Source organism: Anser brachyrhynchus (assembly GCF_964034855.1).
Source record: "Anser brachyrhynchus genome assembly, chromosome: 2".
Taxonomy (NCBI): domain Eukaryota; kingdom Metazoa; phylum Chordata; class Aves; order Anseriformes; family Anatidae; genus Anser; species Anser brachyrhynchus.
Genome location: NC_137695.1, coordinates 577,813 through 604,538, shown reverse-complemented (window position 1 = coordinate 604,538; position 26,726 = coordinate 577,813). Strand labels below are relative to the sequence as shown.

The following is a 26,726-nucleotide window of genomic DNA, read 5'->3' as shown; positions in this document are numbered from 1 at the left end:
CACTTTTCACCAGTTTTATTGTAAAGTTAACCCCTGCGTCCCAAGCACCCCCCTCCTCCCGCCCAGGGCCCCGGGAGCAGCCCCTGTGCAAGTGGCCGCGGCCCTGCCCGACCCCCTCCTGCCCCAGCGTGGGGCTGCCACGGCCCCTACGGGGGGGGCCAGGCAGAGCCTCCCCCCCCTCCCCCCCGCGGTGTGTTGGGGGCCCCGGACCCCCCACCCAGGACCGCCAGAGCCCTTCAGCGACCCTGAGGCCGGCGGGGCCGGGGGTGGCCGTCAGGGGCCCGCGCCCCCCGGCCTCACGCAGCCCAGGGCTCCCGCCACGCAGCGGTCACGTCGCGCCCCTTCCCCACGCTCACGGCAATAAATAGCTCGCACCACCCCGGCCCCACGTCGCAGAGCAGGTGCCCGCGGCTGAGCCCCGCTCCCCACGGGAAGGGGGCAGCTCCGTCCCCCCCCCAGCCCCGGCCAGGGGCTCCGCGCCCGCCCCAGCGCCCACCCGGCGAGGGCTGAGCCCCCTCAGAAGCGCAGCTCCCTCAGCTTCTGCCGCAGGTAGTGCTTGGCCTCCTCGATGCCACTCACCTTCTCCAGCTCCGTGTAGGGCAGCTGAAACGGGACAGGAGCGTCAGTGCAGCCCCACGAGCTGGGCGGCTGCCTCTCACCCCCCCCCCGGCACGTAGGCTGGGCAGGGAGAGCCCCCCTGGCACGGGCAGACCCCACAGGGGCAGGGGCTGGGGATCGCTGGGGGTCAAACGGGACTCGGGACCCTTCCCGTGGTGCGTGTGGGGTCAGCGCTGCTCTGTCCCCAGGGGATCGGCAGCTGCCCCGCGGCCGGCACAGCCGGGCGGGGAGCGCCCTTCCACTGCCGGTGCCCCCGGGCGGCCGCGGCTCCCTGCCCTCTGGCCAGCCCCACGTCGGGCAGAGCCGGAGCCCGCGCGGCTCCGGAGGTCCGGCTGCACCCCCAGCCTCCCCCTGGAGGCCCCGCACCGGGCCCAGGGTGTGGGACTGGTGGTTCCTCCTCCGTTCTCCACGAACCGTGCCAGGCCACTGGGAGAGGGAAGGGGACGGCCCTCGGGTCTCTGCCCCGCAGACGGGAGGCAGAGCGCGGCCGTGGGGGGCACGGCGCCCATCAGCCCCCCACACGCAGCCTCCGGCAGCCCACCGGGGAGCCCTAAACGTTCCCCCTGCCCTGCGCCCCCAGACCCCGGTGCGTGAGGGGGGCACCCCCAGGGCGAGCACGGGCACTGCTGGGGCCCAGTCCCGTTGCCCGCACCCAGCCACTGCCTGTGGACTGTGGGGAAAAACCCCAACCGCCCCATTCCCACGGTGGCAGCGCCGGCCCAGGGCTGCCTGGGGACAGGGGGAGGCTCCAGCTGGCACCCGAGCGCCCGCGGCCACCCCGGGGGCTGGAGGAGCCGCGCTGTTTGTGCCTGCTTCAGCCCCGTGCGGGGCAGCGGCCGAGGGCTAACCCGACACATCGCCCCGCGGGACGGGCGCTGCCACCCTCGGCGGCCTCACGCTGGAGAGGAAACCTTCCCCTCCCCTCTGGGCCAAAGGAAACGCAAGGAAACCGCAGGCAGCGACAGGGCTGGGTGCAAGCCCGGAAGGAGCCGTAGGGGGAAGTGCTCCACGCGTGGCCGGGGGGGTCCCCAGGGGGGTCCCGTTACACCACAGGCACCCGGCGCTGCTCGGGGGCCTCCCCCCCCCTCGGGAGCTGCAGGGCTCCCCGCACAGCGGCCTGCCCAGGAGGAGGCTTTTTTGCACCAGCTCATGAAGAACCGGGGCCAACGGCGGGCGCCCTGCAGGGACGGGGCGTGGGAGCCTGGCACAGACGCAGGGGCTGAGCGGAGAGCTTCAGGCCCAGAAGAGCAGCCCAGGGGCATTTCCGTCCTTCTGGCCAGCTCCCACAGCCCCCCCCGGCATCCCCAGCTGCAGGGAACAGGGAGGGACACGCGGCGGAACGGGCAGAGCCAGAAACGGTCCTGGGGGGCCCGAGGCCGGATCCTGACACGGTGCTGCGCGGGGCCCGGGGCCCGTCTGCTGCCGTCACAGCAAACACGCCGGGCGCAGGCCGGGGGAGAAGACAGCCACCGACACGGCACGGGCAGAAGGGACCCAGGCCCCTGGCTGCGGGGGCTCTGAGCCGCGCGTTTCTGGCCGCTTGGCCCCGGCACCGCCGCCTCCTCCCACGCTCGGCTCCGCACACCCAGCACCCCAGGGCTGCCCTGCCCGAGCACCGGCAGCACAGAAAGCCCCTGGGGCTAAAGGGGCTGGGAGCGAGCGGTGCCACGGCCAGGACGGGCTGGGGACGGCAGGTGGGGCCGCTATTCCAGACAGGATCCCGGGAGGGAAGGGGGCTGGCAGGGGTCAGGACCACCGGGGGAAAACAGAACTCTGCCTCGGCAAGGGCCGAGCGCCCGGCCGCCCGCACCGAGGGGCAGCGGCTCCAGGCCCAGCCCATGGAGCCCAGCGGAGGACGGGAAGGGAGCGGGTGCGAGACCAGCAACGCACCCCACGGGTACCGCGGGCAGCCCCGAGGCGCTGCAGCACAGAAGGAGCCGTTGGAAGCCAGCCATGGCCCCACGGCCGCCAGGCCTGCCGGGCAGGCCGCGCACCGGGGAGCTGGCACGCATTGCGGGGAGCTGGCACGCACCGCGGGGACACGGCCGGGGCCGCGGCGTGCCAGCCGTGCCAGGCAGCGCAGGCCCAGCAGGGAGGTGGCAGCGCCGCCGCCAGCAGCGGGACGTCAGTTAAGCACGAGGAGGGCTGAGCTGCCAGGCCCAGGGCTGCGAGCGGAGCGCCCTGCCCGGCGGCAGCCCCGGCTCCAGCGGCATCCCGCGGGAGGCAGCCCATTTAACAACCCCGCTAACCCCCTTTAGCAACCATTTAACAGCCCCGCTAACGAGCTGGGCGACACCGAGCGCCCCTCGGCGGGGCTGCAGGCAGCACGGGGCCAAGGGGCGCAGCGGGTCCCTGCGCTGCCCTTCGGCAGGGCCCCCCCGGGCCGAGGAACAGCCCCGGGCCAGGCTGGGGGCCGCCCCACGGGAGGTGGGCTGGCAGGAAAGGGACGGGGGGCCCGGGCAGACAAGGGCTGGGGGAGGCCGGCGGCCCCCGGGCTAGGGCAGCGTGGCGAGGGGCGAGGGAGCCGACCCTTCGCTGCCGCACGGCCTGGAGCGTGTCCAGCACTGGGCGGCCCGGCACGAGGCGGGGGCACGGGGGGGTCAGGGCAGGGCCAGGGCACACGCGTGGTGCTGGCAGAAGCGCGACTGCTCAGCCTGGAGAAGGGGAGGCCTGGGGGCACCTTGTCTACAGGCACCCGGGAGGAGATGGTGAGGACAGAGCCAGACTCCCCGTGGTGCCCAGCAAACGGGACTGAGGCAGTGGGCACACCTAAAATATAGGAAACCCTACTTACATTTCAGCAGCTGGTTGTCTGAAATGTGAGAAGAGGCTTTGTCTGTGAGCACGGCTGGACGCTGGAGCAGGTGACCCAGAAAACAAGCGACCTCCAGCGCTGGAGGCCTCTGGGGCTCGGTCGTGGCACCGAGCAACCGGCCCCAGCGCGCCCTGCTCGCAGCAGGGGCTGGGCTCCACCTTCTGCAGGGCCCTGCCAAGCGCAGCTCCCCACGGCTCCCGTGAAGGCGCCGGGAGGAAGCAAACCTCAAACGAGAAGAGCAAGAAGAACAGCCAAGCTGCGACGGGGCCTCGGCTCGGGAAGGAATTAAAGTGCCCGGGGTCCTCCTTTTTGTAAAGGGCTGACCAAAGGGAACAGGAGAGACCTCTGGCACCGCAAGCGCAGGGAGAAGGTAACCGCAGAGCCGCGCGCCACTGGTGCGGTGCCAGGCCTGGCGGCACCGCGGGCAGCCAGCGGGCCTAAAACCACAACAGGCCCCCGCACGCAGGGCCGCAGGGAGCCGCCGGCACAGGGCGCTGCGGGCGGGGGAGAAACGACCCGCTCAGAAAGGCACCGAGTGCTCGCGGGCAGAGCTCCTCGGGTGGCGGCGGGCTGTAGCTGTCCCACACGGGGCTCTGGCGGGGGAGCCGCCGGGGTTGGGCCGGGGGCCAGGACGAGCTGAGCTGGCTCGCCCCGCGCAGCCCCGTGCCGCACGCGGGGGCCTCAGCGCCGAGGGACGGAGCCGCAGGACAGGGGCCACGAACCGTGCGTGCCACGCGCGGCCCACGCGCGACTCCTCTCCTACCTGCCCGCCGCTGCCTGTCGGAGGGGGCACGTGGGGGGGGGGGCAGCGCGCTCCTTGTGGCACGCAGGAAGCGCCCCGGCACGGCCGCGGGGGCAGCCCCACGCCCCGGCCCCCCCAGCGAGGAGCCGGGCCTCCCGCAGCGCGGCCCCCAGGGGAGCCCAGCAGCAGCTCTGCCGTCACGGGGCGCCCAGAAGCCACCATGAACATGGGATTCTGGGCCCCACGCTGCCAGCTCCGGGGTCAGGAGCCGCGGGGCTGGCGGCAGGGGAGGGCCTGCAGCCCTGTCGCACCGCCGCGTGCCTGAGCGCGGCCCCGGAGAGTCTCTGACTCTCTGCAGAGAAGTAAACGGGGCGAGAGCCCCGCGCTTCTCAGCTGCCTTCCTCGGGAGCACCTCCCGTCCGGCTAACGGCTCAGGACAGCCGGACGCCAGCCGCACACGCCGCAGTAACGCCCCGAGCGCACGCAGACACCAGGGCGCTCGCCGAGGGCTCGCTGTCCCCAGCCACCGCCCAAAGCCACCCGGCCCCCAAAGCCGGGGTCACAGAGGGGGGGGCTCGCCCCACGGCTCCCCCCGCGCCGGGAGGAGGAGCTGCCTCACCCTGCCCAGCTCCGCGCAGCGCCGAGGACGGAGCAGCAGGACGGGGGCCCCACGGGCCTGGCGGTGGCAGGGGACGGGCCGACCCCTGCTCGCGTGGGGGCCAGGCACGTGCCCCACCCGGGTGCCAGGGCTCCTCCTGCCAACGTGGCCGGGTGGGAGCCCTGGGGCGGGACGGGGCAGGAAGGAGCAGGGAGCGCAGGGACGGCTGCTCGGGGGCGGCCCCCCGGCAGTGACGCCAGCTCCGGGCCGGCCCCCCCGCCGCGTTTGGGCCGGCCCCGTGCCGCCAGGCAGCGCCGGTTCCGCCCGAGGGGAAGAGGGGCCGGGAGCAGCCCGGGCACTCACCTGCACCAGACAGTAGCCCAGCAGCCGCAGGTGCCTGTCCCGCATGGCTCGCGAGCCCACCAGGATGTCGGAGTTCTGGCAGTAATGCCACTTGTCGTTGACCGACAGCACCACCCTGCAGGGACAGAGCGGCGGCAGGAGGGCAGCACCGCGGGCAGCACCCCAGGGCGCCGCGCCCGCCTCCCCGGGACCGTGCAGGAGGGAAGCAGGGGGAGGGCACCCCGCTCCCGGCGGCGGGGGGGGAGCAGCCGTGCCCTGCGCGGGACAACGCTGCGCCCCCGTACCTGACCCCGCGGGGTGCAGGGGGGCCGGGGCGGCCGTGCTGCAGGGGCTGGGGGGGCGCGGGGGGCTCTGCTCGGTACCTCTGAATCTCGTCGGCTGCCGGCGGCCCCTCGCCGGGCCCCCTGGTGGGGCTGGGCCGGCACGGGGAGGGCGGAGGGCAGGCTTCCTCGGCGGGCGGGGGGCTCCGTCCCTCCGCGTCCTCCTGGGCCTGCTCCCCCTGGAAGGAGCCGTGCTCGCGCTGGGGGCAGCCGGCCGCCGCCGCCGCCTCCTCCTCCAGGATCTTGCCGATGGGGAACTGGAAGAGGGTGGCCGCGGAGGAGCCCCGCGGGGAGCAGTCGGGGGTGCCGGCGGGCTGCGCAGAGAGGCACTCGGAGGGGCTGCTCAGGGTGGAGCTGCCCTGGCTCTCCAGGGAAGACTCTTTGCTCAGGCCGCGGTAATAGTCCGAGGGGGGCTGGTAGCAGGGCCCCCCCGGGGCCGGGCACAGCGTGGAGAGGAAGCGCCCTGCCAGGTTGTTCTCCCGGGGGGCTGGGGGGCTGCCCGGCGTCTCCGGAGCGAACGGGGCAAAGTCCTGCAAGTCCGAGGCGAGGGCCAGGACGCTGGAGCGCAAGGAGATGGCGGCGGGGGACGCCGCGGCGTGCGCGGGGGGCGCCTTGGAGGCCGCAGGGACGCGGGAGAGGGGCAGCACCGTGCCCGAGCGGTTAATCCACAGCAGGAAGTCTGCGGGGGGAGCGCGAGGTCAGCACCGGGCCCGCGAGCCCGCCGCGATGAGCGATGGGCCTGGGGACCCCGAGCACCCCGGGGCGGGAGCGTGCCCCGGGCCGGCTCCATGGCACCCGGGCTGAGCTGGGGAGGGCAGCGACCACCAGCCGGGGCTGGCCCTGCCCCGAGCGCCCGCCGCAGAGGGCCGGTACCTGTGCAGTATCCGGGGGGCAGCACCTCGTCCTGCCGGTAGCACTCCTCTCCCACCAGCTGCCGCAGCGCCTCGGCCACGAGCCCCTTGTAACTGAGCAGGGACAGAAGGGTCAGCACAGGCCCGCCAGGCCCCCGGCCCGCCCCCCAAGCACCCCGGCCCACCCCCTCGCTCCTCCGGGGCACACCCGCGCCCCGGACGACGCCACGCTGCAGGGGACGGGCAGCGGGCGCCGGCGGGGCCCTGCTCTCCTGCGCGCCCCCTCTCACCTGTACTTCCTGTTGGCCTCGTCGGCCGTCAGCGCGTGCTCGAACATCAGGACGCGGTAGCGCGGGTCGAGGCGGGGGCCGCTGTAGTCGCGGAACTCCAGCTCCACCGCCGCGTCCAGCAGCGAGAGGTAGCGGCGCACGATGAGCGCGTAGGGGCTGCCTGCGGGGGGACGGGCGGCTGGAGGCGGCCCCGCGGCTCCCCGCCGTGCGCCCCCGCCGCAGCCACCCCGAGCTCCCCGAGCCGACGTGCCATGCTCGGCCCGGGGCGTCCCAGAGCCGCCCCCACCTCGCCGCCAGGCCTCAAGGGCTGGGTTTCCCCTGGGGAGGGCCCGACGTACTCATCACGTTGGTGATGAAGGCCGGAGAGAAGACTTGGTGCAGGACGGTCTGGGGGAAGTGGCTGAGCTGGAACATGGACATGAGGATGTTGACGGTGGCCAGGGGCGAGCTGCCCGCCTTCTGCTCCAGGATGGCCTCCAGCTTGGGGAAGAGCTCGCCGTGGTTGGACGGGCGGTAGTTCATGCGGCTGAAGGGAAACACCAGCTTCTGGATCACCTGCGGCCGGAGGGAGACGGAGTCGGGCCGGGCCCCGCAGGCAGCCCCGGGCCGCCCTGCGGAGCGGGCAGGACGCTCACCTTGCTGTCCAGCTGCTCCCCGCGCTTCAGAAGGAAGTTGGCGATGGTATCGAGCAGCCGCGGCTCGCGCAGGCGGTGCCGGGCCACGTACTTGGCGATGAGGGCCATGGTGTAGGGGGTCAGGTTCTCCGCCTTCCTGGGAAGCCACTCTGCGGGGCAAGCCGCGGCGGGGCGTCACGCAGGTGCCGGCCCCGGGCCGCCGCTCCCCAGAAGCGACCGCGGAAGCGAGGGTCGGGGGGAGGCGACAGGAGCCTGGCAACGGGGCCGAGATCCGAGCAGCTCCCCGGCAAACGCGCAGTTACTGGGCCCCCGGCAGGCCGAGGGACCCCCGCCCCACGCACCCAGGCAGCCCAGGCAAAGAGCCCCAGCGTGCAGGGGACAGGGGCGGTTCTGCAGGACCCCCCCGGAACCAGCCCGCTGCCCCTGGCGCCCAGCACAAAGGGGCAGGCGGGGCGGTCGCCGGCAGGGTGGTGCAGAAGCGTCTCCTGCTCCAGCCGCCAGCACCGCAGGCCTGGAGCTCCGCACAGCCCCGGCACGGCCCCTGACGCGCTCTGGGGCTGGAGAAGAGGCTCTAAGGCCGCGGAGCGCACCGAGAGAGCCCCGGGGTGAGGCTGGCAGCCGGCCGGGCCCCCTCCCCTACCTGCCATGCTGCGGATGAATCGCTCCTGGCGGTTCTCGTAGAAGAGCTGGGAGCTGAAGATGGCCTCCAGGGCTTTGTTGTTGGCCTCCTGGGCGCACAGGGCCAGCATCTCGTCCAGCAGGGCCAGCTCGTGCTCGCGCATGGCGCTGACCTGCCCCAGCGTGTGCCGGACGAGGCGCAGGATCTTGCGGTTGTTGATGAGCTGCTGGTCGGAGGCCGGGTGGCCCTGCAGCGCCTGCGCGCGCAGCCGGTAGTAGGAGAGGAGCAGGAAGAGGGTCTGGGGGTGGCGCTCCTTCTCCAGGTGCCGCTCCAGGCTGCTGAGGCACGACTCGACCAGGGGGTGCGGGCTGGACGGGTGGAGCCTCATCACGCTGCTGAACACCATGGAGACGTCCTTCTGGTTGAAGCGGCCCAGGCGGCTGCGGGACTCGTCCTCCAGCACCCGCACCAGTGGCGACTCCCCGGGCAGGCCTGCAGGAGGGGCGGCGTCAGGGACCCCCGCGCTCGCCAGCTCAGGCGCGAGACCGCGGCCAGAGAGGAGCGGGTCCGTCACGGCTGCGTCGGGCCAGGGAGGAGAAGGGGGAAGAGCAGAGCTCGGGATGCGCCGTCAGCGCCTCGGCACTGCGGAGCCAACCCTTCGGGGCCCTCGGACCGTCCCCTGCCACCCCACCGACGCAGAAGGGCATTGACTGATCTGCAGAAGTCAGGCTGATTTTTTAGGCCCCGGACTCCCCCGGGATGAATAATGCACCTCGGAGCACTTTGAGCTTTGCTTAGAAACCAGCCCAGGCGTCGGCACGCCACCAAAACAGAACCTGCCTGCGCGGCAGGAGTTTATCCTTGCACGTTTCTAACTTTCTCCTCTCAGAGTTTGTAGCTTCGATGCGGTCCTCCGCGCTCAGCTCCCGGGGGAGGCACTTCTCCTAACTCCGGGCTCATTATTCGGCCACAGAAGGACGAGAGGCCACGGGCACAGTGCGATTACGAAAAATGGCAAAGGCCGTGCCTGGCGTGTCAGGAGAGATATTTCCAGCGGGCGCATGAAGCGTTCTGTGCGCCGTATGAGGCTCCCGGAGCCCGCTGATCTCCCACGCCAGCTGACAGGATTTCAGTTTTTAAAAGGGCTTTAAAGAAAGCAGGGCGGCAGGGGGTAAGTCGCTGCGCTTTACCGTTAATCAGGAATCAGTCGGGAGGTGGGAAGCGAAGAATTGGTCTGAGCGGTTGCTTTGTTCCCCCAACTGCCCTGGGAAGGGCGGGTTAGCACCTTCATTAACGAGCCGGTGAGCAGGGAGGGCTGGCTCAGGGAACAAAGCGTGGGTCAAAACCAGAGCAGGCCGGGGGAGCCCAGCTCGGGGGAGAGGCGGCCGACAGCCCAGAGCTCGGTGCCAACGAACACGAAGCACCGCGGGGCCGAGGGGGGCAGAGACCTCCCCCTGCCTTTGGCAGGACCTCGACTCCTGCACCGCCCCCGGCAGGCAGCGGGCGGCTGGGCACGCGGCTCGGCGCGGCGACGGAAAACCGAACCGAGTGGCTGGGAAGGGCAGCGTGGGACGCGGCAGCACGGGGCGGGGAGGGCAGGCACCTGCTGCCACAGGCAGCCACCGCACGTCATCCCTCCGCAACAGGCGGGAGGAGGACACGGGGAGCCCTCTGAGGCCCTTCCTCAGGCTAACGAGGGGTCTCTCGGGACACTGCCTGCAGGCCGGAAAGGCGGCAACAAGGCTGGAGAGGCTCCGCGACACGAGGGGCTGCTGCCGCGGACGAGGATCCAGAGCCGCTGGAAGGCCCCTTCCTACGAGGCGCCCAGTGACCCGAGGCCCCCGGCTCCCGCAGGAGCAGCCCCCTTGGTTTCCATCCCGCCGCGTGCCCCAGGCAGAGCCTCCGCCCGCAGAGGGCTCAGCTCCGCCTGCACGCAGCCAGCACGGGCAGACGGATTCATGCTCGGCAGCTCCCGTCCCAGCGCACCGGGACCGGCGGGCTCCCTTCTCCCCATGTGACCTCGGAGCACCCGCCACCCCCCACGGCCCTGCCCGGGCGCAGGACCCTGGCGGGACACTCACCCAGCGCGGCGGCGGCGTAGAGGCAGTTGACGATGCTGAAGTTGTCGAACTTGGGGCAGCCGCTGATGATGGCCTGGCAGAGCGTCTGGAACTCGGGCTGCTCCAGCACCTGGCCGGGCCCGCGGCTCTCCCCGGTGACGGCGGCCGGGCCCTGCTGCTGCTGCAGGAGCTGGCCTAGCTTGTGCAGGGCGATGGGGTAGTGGCTGGCGGACACCTTGCCGGGGTTCTGCGTCACCCAGCGCAGCACCTCGCCGACGCTGCGCGAGCGCTCGATGAGGCGCTTCATGGTGAAGAAGGTGTCGTAGCTCATCTTCTCCTGCACGAAGCCCCAGCTCCGCCTCTTGCCGGGGCCCCGCGGCCTGCCGCCGTCCGGGGCGGGGGGCGGGGGGGGCGCGGCGGGGGGCACGGCGTGCAGCAGCCCATGGCCGTAGGCGTCCAGCGGCAGCAGCACGGCGCGGGGCTTGGCCCTGCCGGCGCAGTAGCAGGCGGGGAACATCCCGGCCCCGCCGCCCTCACCGGCCGCCGGCCCCCGCGGGCCGCCGGGCCGCGCACCGGGGCGGCTCAGGGCGCGGAGCCATGGCGGCAGGCGCAGCATGGCGCGGCCGGGGCGGCGCGGGGGGCTCCGACCGGCCGGGGCAGCCTGCGGGGAGAGGAGGCGGCGCTCAGCGGGGCCGCGCCGGGCCGCAACGGGCCCCGCCCGCGCAACGGGAACGGAACGGAACGGCCCGGCCCCGGCCCCCCGGCCCGCCCCGCGCCCCCCGGCTCCCGGCCCCGGCCCCGCCCCGCCCCCCGCGCCCGGCCCCGCGGCAGCCCCGCCCCCCCCTACATGGCGCTCGCGGCCGCCCGGGACCCGCCGCGCCCCGCGCTCAGCGCCGCCCGGCCGCCGAGCCCGCCATCTTCCCGACGGCCCCCGCGGCGCCGGGGGACCGCCCCCCCGCGCGGGACGCGCTTCCGGGGCGGGGCGGGGCCGGGCGGGGCACGCGCGGAGCGCGGGGCCTCCGCCAATCAGCGACGGTGCCGGGGAGGGGCGGGGCGGGGCCGGCTCTGGCGGCGCAGGCGCGCTGCGGGCCTGCGGAACGCGTGGACCGAGAGGGCCCCGCCCCGCCGGCTGCCGGGGGCGGCCCGCGGCGGGGGCGTGGCCTCACGTAGAGGCGTGGTCTCGCGCGGAGGGGCGCGGCCTCCCCCCGCCCCCGCCCCGCCCCCGCCCCCCGCAGCGTCTCGCAGCACTCTCCGTTTTTTTTCCGTTTTAATCTTTAAAAGCAGCGCGGGGCAGCGCGTGCCCCCGGCACACGGACACCCCCGGGGGCCGCCGGCCCCGCCGCCCCTTGGTGCCCGGCCCCTCGCGGAGCCCGGCCCCACGGCACGAGGGGCGCAGGGCTGCGGGGGCTCGCGGCGGCACTGGGCGGCAGCAGGGGCTCAGGGCGCCCCAGGCCCCCCCCACCCCCCCTCCCCCCGGCAGCGCCACCCGCCCCGGCGGCGCGCTCCGCCCCGCGCCAGGCAAGGGTCCGGTGCCGGTAGTGCCGGGCTGCGTGTCCGTGCGCCCCTTCAGCAGGCAGAGGGCCGGGCGCCCGCCTCAGCACGGGGCCGCCGCGGCTCCTCCAGGCCCGCCGAGTCTCACAGCCCCTGGGAACGCCAGGGCCGCGGTCGGTCGCTCAGGCTCCCCTCGAGTTCGGGAGCGGCGGGTGAACTCCGCCCGGCACCGCGGTTATCCGGGCGGGAGGGCCCCACGGGGCAGCGCTATCTGCGGTACATGGTGAAGGCCATGAAGCTGAAGAGCAGGGTGAGGCCGGCCAGGAAGGTGGTGGCGGTGGCGGTGAAGACGTGGCGGTACTGCAGCTGGAAGTACCAGAGCACGGCCAGCATCAGCACGAAGAGCGGCAGCATCAGGCTGCCCACGTTGAGGGCGGCGTGCACGGGGTCGGCGGAGGCGTGGGGGCCGGCGGGCGCGGGGGCCGGGCTGTGCTGGGAGATGTGGCAGTGCAGGACGCTGTTGTGGGTGAGGTGCAGGGCGGCCAGGCTCTGGGCGTCGTCGCGCAGCAGCTGGCCCTGGTAGATCAGCCGCACTTGCTGCTCCTGCCCCGGGAAGTAGGCCCTGGGGAGCACAACGGGGGGGCGCAACGGGGGGGGGTCACGCTCCTGCCAGCGCGGTCCCCGTGCCCGCCCCCTCCGCCGCGGCGCCCCGGGGCCTGTCCGGCCCCACCGTGTCCCCAGCAGCGAGGGCGCCACCGGCGGCGGGGCCGGGCCCCCCCCGGGGCGGCGCCCACCCCGCGCTCACCTCTTGAGGGCCCCCACAGTGTCTCCGGGGCGCACCCGGGCCAGGCGCTCGGTGTCGTTGAGGAACTTGAGGCGCAGCACCATGCCGGGCTCCCCGGGGCCGGCCTCCTCCTCGCCGCCGGGGCCCTGCCGCGCGGCCGCGGGGCCCGCCCGGGGCCGCAGCCCCGCCGCCAGCCCGCCCGGCCCATCGGGGGCCGCTCCGCCCGCCGGGGCCGGGGCCGGGGCCGGGGCCTTGTGCTGGGCAGCGGGCGGGGCGGCGCTCGGGCCCTGCTCGGGCAGCGGCGGGGCGGCGCGGGGCGGCGCGGCGGGCTCGGGGGCGCGCGTGGAGGCCCAGGCGAGGCCCAGCACCAGGGCGGCCAGCAGCAGCGCGAACAGCACGGTCACCTCGTCGCCCACGCCCTCGATCAGCGCCATGGCGGCGGCGGTGGCGGCGGCTACCGACCTGCGGGCACAGAGCGGCGCCGTCAGCCCGCCGGGCCCAGAGCCGCGGCCCCCGCCCGCCGCCCGCCCCCCTCACCGGCCGCCATCGCGCCGCGCTCCGCTTCCGCCCGCGCGGGGCACGCCGGGAGCCCCCAGCCGGGGCGGCCGCGCGGGGCACGCCGGGAGCTGTAGTCCTGCGGTGCAGCCCCCGGGGGGGCGGGGCATGGAAGGCCAGGCGCGGGTGGAGCCGAGCGGCGCGTGCGCGGCGCCGCTCTCACGCGGGGCATGTCGGGAGTTGTAGTTCGCCACTGGGCGGGACGCACCCCCACCCCCCCCCGCGCCCCCTCCCGCACGGGGCGGGCACCGGGAGCCCCGGAGCGGGGCCGCAGGGACGAGGCGGGGTTGGCTCGGCCGCCTCCCCCAGCCCGGTCCCGTTACCGCCGCCGCTCGTTGGCGCCCCGCAGCCTGATGAGGAGCAGTGCGGGGGCTGCAGGCTCCGGGAACGTACCCGTGGCACTGCCGTTACCGGGGGCACTGCCACCGCACCGCGGCAGTCACGGAACCGCAGAGCCGCTAGGGCTGGAAAGCCGTCCAACACCTGGCCCAACCACCCGCTACCCCCAGCGTCACCACCAAACCATGTCCCCAAGCACCGCGTCCGACCTCCCCCGAACACCCCCAGGGACGGTGACGCCACCACCCCCTGCGCCACCATCCCAAGGCCTGGCTGTCCCTGCTGAGCACAAGAGCCGCCTCGCGGCGTTCACGAGGAGACGTCCTGCGGCCGCAGGGAGCGAGGTCCCTCCCGGCCTGCAGCCGGCACCGGCGGAGCTGACGGCGGGGCTGCCGGGGCAGGGCTCCGGTGTGCACAGCGGAATCCCAAACCAGGCTCCTGCCCACACCGACATGTACCCACAGCGCCAGGAAGCCCGCGGGGGGACGGCTCTCCAAGCTGAGGGGAGATGCGGCCCCCGACGTAACGCGCCTTGGTGCCTGCACCGCGGGGGGAAGCTGCGGGTTCAGCCGGTGGATGTGGGACCGCCCCCAGCCACGGCCTGCATCCTCCCCAGCTCCGGGTTCGCGATGGGTGCTGGCTGCTGCGGGGCTGAGTCCCTGAGGCTGAGCATCGTTGGCCAGCACAGTGCCCGTGGGCATGGCGGTGCGGCAGAGATGAAACCTTCACCGACGTAGCTGTGTTCCAGAAGCTCCCGCCAGCAGCCAGGCGCCCGCCCCAGCGCAAGCCGTGGGAATGTGCCGTGGGGAGGGCGCTTGGGCAGAAAACAGAGCCCGAGGGCAGGAGCACGGGACACATTACTCTCTGATGTACTTCCAGGCAAACTGTAGGCCTCCCATATTTTTTCACTGCACTTGAGATACTCAGCAATTCTACCAGGGCCTCCCAGTGCCCTCTAGGTCCCCCTGAAAGCGTCCCAGTGACACCCTGTGTCCTCTGGGATGTCCTAGAGGCCTCTCACGGTCCCCCAGTGCAATCCAGGGTGCCCTAAGAACCTACTTTTGCACCCTAGAGTCCACAGAGGGACTCTTCCTTCTATCTTCTGGCCTCTAGCATACTCGCAGGGTTCTCTAGTGCACTCTCAGGCACGCTGGAGGCCTCCCATGGGCCTCCGCTGCACTCCAGATCCTCCACACGCATACCAGGGCCACCCAGTACCCCTGCAATGCCCCTGAAAATGCTCCTCCTGGGGAGCGCTGCCCCCCCCGGCACCCAGCACTGAGCGTGGTGCAGAGGGTGCGGGGGGAGCTGGCAGCGGGAGCTGCCCCCTCTCCGGGCAGCCTCAGGGCGCCGATGGCGCGGGCGCAGCCTGGGTCTGCAGTGGGGTCCTGGGGAGAGCCAGGAGAAAGCGGGGGCGCGCGGGAGGGGGGTCGGTGCGGGGCAGAGACCGGCCTGGACGGGGAGAGCAGGGCAGGGAGATGGCTGGAGAGGGAGGATGCTGTGGGCATCGCTGCCCAAAGCGTGAAGAACCAGTCCCTGGCTTTCCAGTGCCTGATTCCTTCGGAGCTGCCACCCACAGCGGCCTCCACTCAGCATCCAGCCGTTGGCGGAGCAGCGCTGCACGCGGCTGTCACAGCCCCTGCCATCGTCCAGGCACAGCACCAGTGCGTCCAACGCTACCGGTGACCGCTGCCGGCAGCTGGTGTCACTGGTGTGGTGGCTGAAAAGGGGCAGAGAGAACCTCGTGTGGACCTCAGGGAGGACAAGGATGGGGACACGCACCAGGGAGAAGTCGGACCCACGTTATTGTCACAGAATCCCAGCCTGGCTGGAGCTGGAGGCCCCCCCCCGGGTCCCTCTGGTCCCAGGCGTGCTCCAGCAGCCCCCGGAGCCGGCGCCCAGCCCCACGGGCAGGCGCTGCTGGAGCTGTGCAGGGAGCAGCCCCCAGCCCCTCTCGGGGCAGCCTGGGCCAGGGCTCCGGCACCCGCCCGGCACGGACGTGCTGCTGGGGGGCAGGGGGAGCCTCCCGGGCTCCGGGCCTCTCTGGGCACCGCCGGGCAGAGCCCGGCTCCGGCCTCTCGGCGCCTCCCTGCAGGTGCTGCCGGCCACGGCCGGGATCCCCCGGAGCCTCCTCTGCTCCAGGCTGAGCAGCCCCAGCTCTCCCGGCCTCTCCTCACAGCAGAGGGGCTCCGGGCCCTGCGGCATCTTCCTGGCCCTACACTGGACTCCAGTGTGTCCAGGTCTCTTTTGTACTGGGGTGGACCAGCACCGGCTCCACCGTGCCCAGGGGCAGCCCCACCGATTTTGGGCCGAATAAATGAGTAGAGAAAAGGCAAAGTTTTGAGGGCAGCAGAGCATTGATGGAAGAGAACAAGAAAAGATATGGTGAAAAAAAATATTATTTCTTCAAAATTTATTATTAGCTGCTGGTAAATTATTTAAATAAGCTGTAGTGGGGATGGAAGAGGGAGCCCAGCTCCAGGCCAGCTGCTGGCCCCAGGGACCGCGAGAGCCTGATGAAAATCTCACAACCTTCGCCTTTCTATTGAGTACTTAAAAAAGTGCCGTGCATTACTTAGGGATTCCTTGGCACAGGTTTTAGAGCAAAGTTTTTAGACGGAAGGACAGCTGGCAAGCTGTCTGCAGAGCAGACGGTGTTCGCGGGTCACCCGGGCAGAGGCAGTGTCGAGCAGGAGCCGTGGGAGGTGTGGGGAGGGTGCAGGGTGCAGGAGGCGTCGAACCTGGCACGCGGGGTGTGGAAGAGCCGCTGGGGCACGGAGGGGGAGAAATCACGGGAGCTTGCTGCATGCACCGGGGAGAGAGAAGGGGAGGGTTTTAGCAATGATGATTCAGCTACAGGCACAGCTCTAGGGTGCAGCTTTTGGCCCCCGGGAGGAAGGCAGAGCAAGCGCCCGGGACTGCAGGAGAGGCTGCTGCAAAGAGGAAAGAGGATTGCAGGGCTGGGAGGGGGCTGGAGGGCAGGATGCAAAAGAAGCAGCAGATTTTAGAAGAACGCATGTGTTGCATACGAAGCAGAAAGAGGATTTATAACTTTGAGGATGTAGAAAATAAGCCGTGTCTGAAAAAAATCATTGGAGTGGTTGTGACTGCTCAAATTCCACGTGCTTTATCTGGTGGTTAATCACCCTCACCGATTAAATTTTGCCTAATTTTCAATGTGGATTTGTCTGGCTTCAGCTTCTGGCGATTGAGTCTTTTTATATCTTTCCTGGCTCAATTAAAGAGCCATTTAATATTTCCCTGCGAAAGTGCTTCTACAGTGTAATCAAGTCACCCCTCAATCTTCTTTTGGATAAGCCGAACAGATTGTGCTCTTTAAATCTTCTGCTGTAAGGCACTCGCTCTAGCCCTCAAATCGCTCTGCGTGGGTCTCTTCAAAATCTCTTTGATTTTTCAATATTCCTTTGAAGCGCCGTTAGCACGAAGCCGTGCCCAGTTTCACAGCATCGCTGCTCCGTCGGGGTGCAGAGGCGAAGCCGCAGGGCTCCGCGTGCCCCGGGACCGGCCGGCCCCGCTCCGCACCCGCCCCTCGCGTCCTGCCCTGAGCACCGGAGAGGGAAATGGCCCCAAACCCCTGCCGAGCTGCGCCCGGTGCTGCCGCAGGCGCTGTGCCACGAGGGGCTCAGCCCAGAGCCACGGCTGCCCCTTGCCCCGCAGGCGTGGGCAGCGCTGCGGCGGGCGCAGGACCGGCTGTGCCCCAAGGCTGCCGTGTGCCTTCCCTGCCGCTCCGCCCTGTGCCCGGTGCCAGAAGCAGGCTGCCCCCGCTTCGCCCGCTGCAGCTGCTGCCCTCGCGGGCTGGGATTTCCTCGGCGCTCCCTCGGGTCCTTTACAAGCAGCAGCGCCCAGGCCCCGCTGCCACCGGCACCCAGGGAGCCGCTGGTGTGAGGTCTCGAGGTCTCTGCCGGTGCCTCTGGCCTCCCCCGCAGCCCCTGGTCCCCGGTGTGCCCCCCGGTGCTGGTGCAGGCAGTGGTGCAGCGCACAGGTCTCGCCGTGAAGCAGTTCCCTGCACTTCATGCTTGCTGCCGGCCAGCCGCGCTCGGTGCTGGAGCCTCTGAGGCGTGCGTGCGGCTGGGGCCAGCTCCGAGGAAAGCTGAGGAGCTGCTCATGCTGTGGGGAGAAAGCCCACCGACCCCGACCCCGACCCGCACCCTGACCCGCACCCTGACCCAGACCCTGTCCGTAGGGACAGCCGCTGTGCTGGGGGTGACATCCCACTGTGAGCCCCCTCCCCGCCCAGCCGCTGCCCCCGTCCACGCGGAGCAGCCCGCCCGAGGAGCACCACGACGCCAGCCCCACCGCGTGCCCGGCAGCCGCCGGGGGAGCCGAGGCTTGCCGCCCCTCCCCTTCCCAGCGAGGTGTGAGGAGGTGCTGGGGGAATGGGGCTGGGCGTGAAATTCCCGTTAGGGGAGGCTCCAGCCCCCCCGTGAGCGCTGCCCCCCGCCCCCTTCCCTCTCTCCCCCTTCCCCGCTCCGCAGCCCCTCGGCACGTTCAGCCTCCCGGGGTTATTTTCTTCCTTGCCTGCGCCGAGCACCGAGCGCCGTCTCCGTCCGTCCGCCTGCCGTTACCGTGGGCTCCTCCTCTCGCTGCTCCCGCGCTGCCTCTGCACCGACTTCGGGCTCCGGTTCCCAGCACCCGCGGCGCCGTGGGGCCAGTGCAGCCGCTGCCCCCCCCGGCACCCCCTGCCCAGGGTGGTGGTGCTGGGGCATGGCGGGGGGGGTTCGCCAGGAGGAATCACACCAAGCTGCCCCAGCTGCTTCCCGGGCCGGGGCGAAGGAGGACAGGGGGATGCAAAGCCCGATGCGGCCCCAGAAGCCACGCAGGAGAAGGGGCTGCAGGGGGGTGCACGGGGCCAGGGTGCCCCGGGTTGGAGCCGGCCGGGGCCGTGGGGGCTGCGGGGGTGGCAGGGGTGCAGGGGCTGTGGGGGTGCAGGGGGTGCACGGCCCCCACCACGGGGACAGAGCCGAGGGGGGCTGCGAGCACACTGCGCTGCTGGGTCCGGAAAGGGTCTGAAACGGGCGAATTTCTGAACATTTCTGGGTGAGCCGCTGCTGGGGCGGCCGCAGCAGGACGCGGGGGCTCCGCCGGGGGCAGGCGAGGGCCGGAGGAAGGCTGCAGTGGGAGAGGGGGTCCCTGGGGCGGGGGAGGCCGGGAGGAGCGGGAGAGACCCCGAGCAAGAGCAGCAGAGCGAGCGGAGGCCACGAGCTCCTTGCTTGCGAGAAAGGCTCGAAAGCGTGGGTTGGCTTCAGCTGGGAGAGGAGACGATGGCGATGACTTTGCAGTGTATTGAAACGTGGGGAAAGCTGATTAACAGAGGGAGGGAATCGTTTAGAAAGGAAAAGGAATCATCTGCTGAACCTCCAGAAGGGGAACTCAAAGTTTGATAATTTTCTAAGAATAACCTAACACCAGAATAGAGCAAAAGTTGTCAGATCTCCGTCACTGGAGGTTTTTAAGGGCATGCTAAATATTTCTCAGGAACCCGGTCAGATAGCAGCCTGGCTTGGGATGAGGGGATGAATAAAAACGAGCTCTTGCAGTCCTCTCCAGCACTGCTGGTATGTTCCTCGTTCTTTTTCATCCTTTTACAAAATGTAAAAATACTTCACTGGTTTATTTTTAAACTCACTCTCTGCATGCAAATCTGCATATCTTGGCCCGGGCAGGACAGGGAAGGTGGGAGACGCAGGGCCGAGCTCGGCAGCAGCCCGGGGCCGAGCCGTGGCCCTCGCAGCCCTCCTGTGCCTGGGGATCAGCGCCAGGCACGGCTGCTGGGGGCCGAGCAGTTCTCCCTCTGGACGAGACGGTCCCCGATGCTCTTTTCCATCCGGGGGCCCTGGGCAGTGCCGCTGGCACCAGGGGCAGGGGCCGTGCCCGTGCCCTCGTTCTGGGCGCCCCAGGGGACGGATCCGGAGAGCTGGGACAGGCGGCGGTGGTGCGAGGGGGCTGCTCGGGCACGGGGAGGGGGCAGAGCCCCGGGGCTGCTGCGGGAGGAGCGGGGCCGGCCCCGGGCACTGCGGGCACCGAACGGGAGCTCTCGTCAGCGTTCAGCCAAGTCCTGCCTTCCAGAAGGGCTCTCCCTGGGACCGATACGCGCTGAGACCCGTTCCGATAGCACACCTAAAACACGCTGCGAATACGTCGTGCTTCTTGTCGGTGCTTGTGTCGTTTCCACAGCAGCCAGGAGTTCTCGTTATTCTTCTGAAGCGAGGAGCCTTCAGAGCTCGGTACTATCTCCCTGAAATGTACTTGTCTGCCGTAATTGCCACTTCTTGAACCTTCCTGACAAGCTCAACAGGCGCAGATTTTTTCAGTCGCTCGCTGAGCGTCGTTCCCCAGCTCCGCGGTGCAGCTCTCCCTCGCCGCGCAGCCTCTCCATCTTCCGAGCGCGGCTCCGCTGGAGGCGGGGGCGTTGTGCTGGCGCAGCTCTCGCCGGTGCCGCGGCTGGACGAGGCCCCCCCTGCTCCTGAACCCGCTCGTCCCTCCCTCGGTAAACTCCCAGCAACTGCTCTGGCCGCTCTCAGGACAGTTCTGCATCGAATTAGCTTAACACACAGCCCCTAAATCCTTCTTGGATTCTTTGCTTCCTAGAGCAAAGACCACATTTCTTCAGCTTGGGGCTGCAGTTTTCATTACCAGGGAGATGAATGTATTTGACTATTTAAATATATGTTATTTGAACGGGACTGGCTTGCCAAGATATCTGGTTCTCTCTGTGTCTGCTCTATAATTGCTGTTTATCATTCCTCTCCTTTTTTGTGAAATCCACTAATTTCATCAGCAGCAATTTCATAATCGCTCCCAGATAATGTCTTACCAGACAAGCTTTAGAAGATGAGTAGGAATCAGCCCCAACCCCCTGCGGCACGGTGAGAGCCCACACCGCGGTGATGGAGACGGAGGCGCAGGGGGCGAGACAACGGGGAGCGGAGCCGCGGGGCCGGGGGCGCTGATGGGCGCTGCCACCTGCCCTGGCCCCCGAGCCCCGGCCCCACCGGCACCCGGGGACCCCCGGGGCGAGTGCCCGGCCCCAGCCAGCCCCAGCCCCACGGCCCCAGCGCGGCCTCGTCGCTGTCCCCCGCCCTCACTGACCCCGCTCCGCCCCTGCATCATTCCAGGTGCCCCTCCTGGCCCAGCCTCACAAAGCCTTGTCTTTTCCTGTTTGCCACCTTATTATAAAACGATGTCGGAAAGTACGGACCAGACCAGGAGGACATCCTGCTTTGCACACCCGTACCGACAGCTGTGCGCCTCTGTTTCGGCGCGCTTTGCGCAGGCTCCCCCAGGGCGTGAGGAGGGCCCGGGGGACGGAGCCGGCCCTCGGCATGCCCCGGTGGTGCCGCAGCCGCCTCTCCCCTCCGGGCACAGCCGCGGGGCTCAGCGCCCGCTCCTCCGCTCAGAGCCCCGTGGGCGGCCACCCGGTGCCGCGCTGCCTGGTCCAGGCGCTGCCCTTGGTCCTTGGCGGCCGCTCAGGAGGCGATGGGGCGCTCCTGGGGCGAGCGCACCGCACGCCCTGCTCCCGGTCCTCACCTCACCTGCCCCGGGCTCAGCTTCCAGCGCCTCCACCTTTGCCTTCAGCATTCGGGGTGTCGCTGCCCGCTGCTAGCACCGGCTGCAGGGCTGTGCCGGGGGGGTGCCGGCTGCAGTCGTGCCTCCGCGCCCGCGCTGTCCGCCAGGCCACGGCTGTCCCCAGCGGCACGCGGCGGGCGCACACAGCTCCTGTCTGGGCAGGCCATGTGCTGCCTCCTCTGCTGCTTTGTTCAACACAAGCAGAGAGCGCTGAAGGGACGTTCGGAGTTAGCTGTTTTCCTAAGTTGCAGTCACGGCCCCAAAATAGCAGCGGCACCTTTGCCGCGTGAAGGGCGCGGGGTGACTCAGGCTCCCCGGCACCGCGGCTGCCGTCAGCACCGGGGCCGCTGCCTGTGGGGTGCCGAGTGCGGGGCCGGCAGATGACAAATCTCATCTGCACACGCAGGGGGTGACACCTCCCTGGCACTGTGCTTTTTGTGGCGCGGGGATTTTCACCACCCGTGCCTGCAGTGCTGCAGTTCCTCTCGCCCCTCTTCTCCGAGGCAGGGCTGCAGCCACCCCGCGCTGCCTCTGCCCCCCGACACTGCTGAGCCCGGTCCTGCCAGGCTGAGTAGTGCCAGCTTCAGAGCAGGCACCCCTCCCGGCTGAATGCTCTCTTTGCCAATCCCCTTGTTTCCAAGGCTGTTGCAAGACATTATAAATAAAAGAGCTCCGATACTGATGACACAGAGAGTTTCCTGATGTCGCTGATCGGCTTTGTGCAGGCAGCATGAGGAAATGGAGCTCACCGTGTGCGTACAAGCGGGCGGCTCAGGGTGGGCAGCGGGGTGCGGGCAGCGAGGAGGAGGGGTTGTCTGTGCAGGGTCACGGTTTGGTGACGTGATGAGACCGCTGCCAGCACAACGGGTGGTTTCCATGGCTGGAACGGCACCGGCTGCTTGTGACCCTCCGAGGAGGGCTCCATCAGATAGCAGCAGGATGGAGGCATCGTGCTGAGGCTGCCACTGCTGCTCCCAAGTGCTGATAACGTAAATTACAGGGCCTGGGAAGTGTGTGCTAATGAGCAGTTGCACAAGCACAGGATGCCGCTGCTGGCTGGATCGGGCCCACGGAGGGGTGGCGGTGGCAGCGCTGTGCCGGCACCTGCCTGGGCGCACGTCCGCACTGCTGCAGCACCGGCGCTGCCGGGCCGTGGGCTCTGCCCCAGCCCTGCCTCCACGCTGGGTGCCCGGGGCTGCGGTGCACCAGGGGCCGGCATCGCCTCCCTCCGTGGCCCCGTGGAGATCTGCCCACGCTGGGCCGACGTGGCGTGGGGTGGCTGCCCCGTGCCCCGCGCCTCCATCCAGCCGGCCGAGGGCCACACGAGCGCCCGCGGGGACCATCCCCTCCTCACTGCCCTGCTCCGGTGCGGGACCCTCGGGTGCTCAGCAGCACCAGAGGACCCCCGGTGCCGTGCTGCCTGCAGGGCCCTGCCTGTCCCGCTCGGTTGGGCCCCGCAGTCCCACGGGGCTGGTGCTGTGGCCGTGTCGGGCTGGCGGTGGCGTGCCGGGAGGAGGCGGGGGACCAGGACCGGCACTCAGCCGTGGTGCCGCCCGGGAAATGTTCTCCTCGTTCAGGCTGCGAGTTTGAGCATCAAGCTACAGGAAACGCTCAGCGAGATGCTGGAGGGGGATTTCTGCCCCAGGTCTCAGCGAGGCCCGAGCTCCCTCGCCCTCGGGATTTCAGCTGGCACCGTGCTGTGCTCCGCAGTGCTCCGCAGCTGGGCGTCCTCACGGCCACCGGAGCAGAGGAGATCACGGCGATGCTGCCCGCGCTCCTTGGGCTTCCCTGCCGACAGCCTCGGGATGTCTGCCGTCTGAGTGATGAAATGCCTCCTCGGGGCAAGAGTCCCCATGCTAACAGAATTCTGCCTGGCCCAGTTTTTCCCATTCTCAGTCTCCTTGAGTAACTCACGGCAGCACAAGCGATGGAGGAGTGCAGCTCCGTTTCTCCTTGACATCTTCTCAGCTCAGCTCTTTTCTGGGGCAGGCACTGGTGGTCTCAGGGCTTTTCTGTCAGCAGTTGCCCCAGGGCCACGTGGACCCTGAGACCCGGACCTCCAGACCCCCCCACGGCGACACAGCCCATGGGCTGGAGGGGCCTGGAAGGAGCAGAGCAACTGGAGCGCAGCAGGGATCCGCGCCCTGGGGTCCGTCCAGGCGTGGGCTCCTCTGTGCCGTCAGTGGGAGAGCCATGTTTGTCCCTGTAATAAAAGAAAACCGTGACAAAAAGGCAGGTGTCCCACTTAGGTTGGTTTCGTGGGGTAGTCTGGGTTCACATCTTCCTGCAGAAGGACTTCTGCTCTCCCGTCAGGCTGTAGAAAGGTTTCTGAAGCAATCTGACATTTTCAGCCACGGTGGGACCTTGTTGTTCAGCGAAGCCCAGGCTTTGCTCCAGCAGCAGCGTTTTTTGGTGCACGGCCTCAGCAAAGCCTCCGAGCGGGACCGTTGGGTGGCTGCGGGGGGGCGCCGGCGGCCTGGGCGCTGCGGGGCTGCCCCCAGGGGAAGTCGCCCTGCGGAGCCCAGCCCCTGCCGGAGCGCACCGGAGCTTCCTCGGAGGCAGCCGCTTGAATAACCCCCAGCTGGATGATATCTCTGACTGTTTCCTTAGGAACTCGGGACACAAAGCCACGCGTAATGAACAGAGCCGGTTGGAAACAGAAATCACTGTAAATCAGAATTTATGGTACGTGGAAAAATGATAAGGGAAGTTAAAGACATGAGGAAGAAGTAAGTGTCAGGTCATGCCAAGGACACGAGGAGGAGATTAAAAATCCATTAGGGACAGAAGAAGTGTCAGCGGGGCTGTACTGCGTGCCGCTACAGGGAGGTTAACGCTGACGCTGCGTACGATGCTGTGAAAGAGGAGAGTTTGGTGTTTCTCCCCAGCACTGGAAGGAAGCAGGGTGGCGGGCTCGTTGTCACACGGCGGACGACGTGCTTGCTGATGCCACAGCCTTTGGGGACGGAGGCAGCACCTGCAGGGGAGCGAGCGGCACAGGAGCCGCGGTGGGCAAGCGCCCACCCATGCCCGTGGCTTCCCCAGGTGCAGCCACCTTGCGTGGGACAGCCCCTGCCCTCCCGGGGGCCATGCGGTGCCGGTGGGGGCTGCTGGAGGCTCACAGCGCCCGGGGACGTGGCAGGGAGCGGTCAGACCGAGCCGCGGGATGCCGAGGCTGCTGCCGGCCGTTAATGGCTGCGGCTTCCGAGGAGAGCTGCGGCCGATGCAAGGAGCAGAGCCGAGCAGTTAGCAGCCTCGTCGGTTTACAAGCGTTGCGGGGGGCGTGCAATCGCAGCGGCCGGTGGGGAAGCTGCTGAGGGCGGGAGGAGCGCCTCGGTCTGCGGCACGAGAGGGGCACCCGGGACAGGAGACCCCACGTGCTACACGCGTGGGACGGCGGCGCCACTCGGTCTAAGGGCGAAACCCGGGGGGGACGCGACTCCCCGGCAGGGCTGGGGGCTCTCGGCCCGGCCCCACCGTGCCGCACCACCGCGGGAACCTCGGCTGCTGCTGGGCCACCTCCCGTGCCCGAGCAGCGCCCCGGGTGCCGCATGGTGGGGCTGGGGACGCGGCCGGTGGTCTGTTCTTCTCCTCTGGTAAAACCTGTTTCCAATTGCTCGTCAAGAATTTAACATTTTGCTTTGCAGGAACAATTTCCTGTGCCTCGCCTGAGAGCTCACCTGGTGGGAGCAGGCTTTTCAAACAACCCCGTCTTCATTTTTGAAGGAAGTGCGGATTTAACACCATTCGCTTCAGTAAGAAAATTGACTCAGTGCCGTGGGACTTTTTGACTTGAAAACTTAGCACTGTACAGTGCTAATAACGAACTACTAATTGACTCCAAAAGCTAACTTATGAATTCAAAATGCGTTTGTCAACAGGTTTTTTTTGTTTTGTTTTGTTTTTCTGAAAGCCTTCCTGAAAGACCTCTGCAGTGCTGGTGGCATTTAGCAGCTCCCTTGGTGGTCTTAGAGCCAGCACAAAACCACAGGTGCTGAAGATTTGTGGGAGACAGGGTTAAAATCACAGACTGGGGGCACAGATGGGCAAGGAATCCCCAGGCACATGTGCAAGGCAGTGGTGTGGGGGAGCCCCCCACGGGTGTGCAAGGCGGCGGTTTTGGTGATGGGGCAGCAGCTGTGGGGCTGTGTTGCTGCATTCAGCAGAGGTGAGAGCAGCGCTGGAAAATGGCACCAGAACTGTGCATTTTAAGCGGTTATTAAAATACCTGACAGGATTCAGGAAAGAAACATGAAAGTTATCTGAGGTTTGGAGAAAATGCCGTACTTTGATCCTCCTAAGTCTTACAGTCACGTCAGAGCCGGGGCTGAGCGGTGATTTGTGACGGTGCCCAAATACCCTGCTAGGGAGAAAATGTGGCTCAGGTACACGCAGCGTGAGGGAGGTGCAAAGCCGGCCGATCACCTGCCCAATGTAACCCACCAGCTGCTGCCCGGCGAGGGGCGGCGAGGCTCCCGGTGAGGCTCGGGGGACGTTCCGGCCCCGTGGCATCCCGCTGGCGACGCCTGCGGCACCAACAGGCGAGGGGTGCGCAGGCACAGGGCAAGGAGCGGCGCGGGGTCGGGGGCAGCAGCTGCAGCGAAGATCCGGATTGGCAGCAGGGGGGCACAGATACACGCGGTTAATTATGCCGTTTGTGCAAACAGAACAAACCTCAATGTAGGGATGTATGCTCAGGAGATTTATTAGCATCAGCTTACATTCACTTGGCCATCCGTGCTCGCTGGCTGGCGTGCCGAGGTCGTTTCCAGGGGGAATGGCTCCGGTCCTGCGGGCACGCAGCAGCAGGCAGGGTGGGCAGGGAGCGCGGGCAGCTGCCGGGCCGGTGGCGGGGCGGTGGGGACGAGGGGACGCTGGCTCGCCCCCGCTGTCCTCAGCGCAATAAAGATGCAGCCCGGCCGCGGGGTGCACAAGCAGAGCGCACCTTTTGGCAGCGGGGTGGAGGTCGGTCCTCTGCCCGCAGGTGCCTGTAGGTCTCAGCCAACCTCTGTGCAATTCATCTGAGCCAAACGTTGGGCTGCGGGCAAAAGAACCTCCGTGGTCCCACGAGGGGTCAGTGGGCGAGATCCAGCAGCCGGGGGGCCCGGCCGAGCCCCTGCAATGCTCCTCCCGGTGCTCGAGTCCGCGTGTCCTGCGGCTCGGGAAGCTGAGGCTGGTCGTGTGGGGGAAAAGGCACAGCAGGCTGACACGGTGCTCGGAAAGAGCCTGTGGTGTTATCAGTTGGGGAAATGATGGAGCAAATCTGGAAGAAAATAAATACGCTTTGACACCGTGTCTCGACAGGAGCCATGCTGCTGACCTCAAGGACCCAGTTACCGCAGAGCAGCCCAAATCTCCCCTGCGATCGGCACAGGGAAACGCTGCCTGAAAGCAGCGCGTCGCTCCAGACAGCCCAAAATTAGACGTGTGACGCCAGCCCTTTCAAGGCGGATTTTCAAATCTGTCCCTTTTTCTTGGTCATCTAAGAAATTCTGCTTAGGGTTTGCATTTAAATTCATGTTTTCCAGTCTAATCTTTCCTTTTCAGTGATTTTTCGTGACCTTCCTCTGTTCAAGGAAACTAAGCCTTCTGAACATAAACATGTTACTGGCCAGGATTATCATTTATTTGTCCAGATTGATGCAGACCCTTTATGAACACTAGCTGTAGGACAACTGCTCACGGATTATACCTCACACCACCATCCATCCCTTACAGAGCACTGAATGGCAGGTCTCACTCAGGACCCAGACCTGGGAGTCAAACACCGATGGAAGGGCAGTGCTGAGATCCACAGCCGCGTATCGATCCGTGCTCTGACCCAGATCCGAAGCCAACAGTTTCAGGCTAAGAGGCTCCCTGCGGGCTCGCCAAGGTGCCTGTTCCTTAAGCAGACCCGTGGGTTTCTGTGGGCTGCGGGATGAGCGTGGGTGCTTAGGTTCATCCTTTAATGCTTTTCATCCAGCTGTGGTAGGGTTCATTGTCAGTGCTCTTCCAGTGCATAAATATAAGGAGAAAAGAAGAAAGTAATGATTTTTTTTCTCTTTTTCTCTTGTCCC

General features: G+C 68.6%; 2 protein-coding genes and 1 long non-coding RNA gene across 4 annotated transcripts; 1 reads left to right on the top strand and 2 right to left on the bottom strand.

Moving 5' to 3' along the window:
• On the bottom strand, window positions 1–10,878 carry FASTK (Fas activated serine/threonine kinase). The gene is made up of 10 exons (XM_080581341.1): window positions 10,759–10,878; window positions 9,933–10,572; window positions 7,873–8,343; window positions 7,233–7,381; window positions 6,936–7,152; window positions 6,598–6,757; window positions 6,330–6,421; window positions 5,499–6,135; window positions 5,137–5,251; window positions 1–603 (listed from the first exon to the last, which is right to left on the bottom strand). Exons 2-10 carry the CDS (start codon window positions 10,525–10,527, stop codon window positions 517–519), a joined length of 2,523 nt encoding a protein of 840 aa, XP_080437467.1. The 5' UTR covers window positions 10,528–10,572; window positions 10,759–10,878; the 3' UTR covers window positions 1–516.
• Window positions 10,879–11,161: 283 nt separating this feature from the next.
• TMUB1 (transmembrane and ubiquitin like domain containing 1) lies at window positions 11,162–12,859 on the bottom strand. The gene is made up of 3 exons (XM_080581345.1): window positions 12,724–12,859; window positions 12,208–12,648; window positions 11,162–12,024 (listed from the first exon to the last, which is right to left on the bottom strand). Exons 1-3 carry the CDS (start codon window positions 12,849–12,851, stop codon window positions 11,670–11,672), a joined length of 924 nt encoding a protein of 307 aa, XP_080437471.1. The 5' UTR covers window positions 12,852–12,859; the 3' UTR covers window positions 11,162–11,669.
• Window positions 12,860–12,912: 53 nt separating this feature from the next.
• On the top strand, window positions 12,913–26,726 carry LOC308190264. 2 transcript variants are annotated; one of them, XR_013947037.1, is made up of 3 exons: window positions 12,913–14,069; window positions 14,486–23,352; window positions 24,315–26,726. It is a non-coding gene; the product is annotated as an uncharacterized lncRNA (long non-coding RNA). The 2 variants fall into 2 exon arrangements; XR_013947038.1 differs by having other exon boundaries at window positions 14,486–24,422; window positions 26,386–26,726.

What these genes read in the sequence shown, in the direction of transcription:
- FASTK (XM_080581341.1), bottom strand. Translation starts at nt 10,527, where the DNA reads ATGCTGCGCCTGCCGCCATGGCTCCGCGCCCTGAGCCGCCCCGGTGCG. An exon ending in ATTCATCCGCAGCATGGCAG is followed by an intron (nt 7,382 to 7,872) that starts GTAGGGGAGGGG and finishes CTTGCCCCGCAG; the next exon opens with AGTGGCTTCCCAGGAAGGCG. An exon ending in GCAGCCGACGAGATTCAGAG is followed by an intron (nt 5,252 to 5,498) that starts GTACCGAGCAGA and finishes CTGTCCCTGCAG; the next exon opens with GGTGGTGCTGTCGGTCAACG.
- TMUB1 (XM_080581345.1), bottom strand. Translation starts at nt 12,851, where the DNA reads ATGCCCCGCCCCCCCGGGGGCTGCACCGCAGGACTACAGCTCCCGGCG. An exon ending in GCGCGGCGCGATGGCGGCCG is followed by an intron (nt 12,649 to 12,723) that starts GTGAGGGGGGCG and finishes CTGTGCCCGCAG; the next exon opens with GTCGGTAGCCGCCGCCACCG. An exon ending in ACTGTGGGGGCCCTCAAGAG is followed by an intron (nt 12,025 to 12,207) that starts GTGAGCGCGGGG and finishes TGTGCTCCCCAG; the next exon opens with GGCCTACTTCCCGGGGCAGG.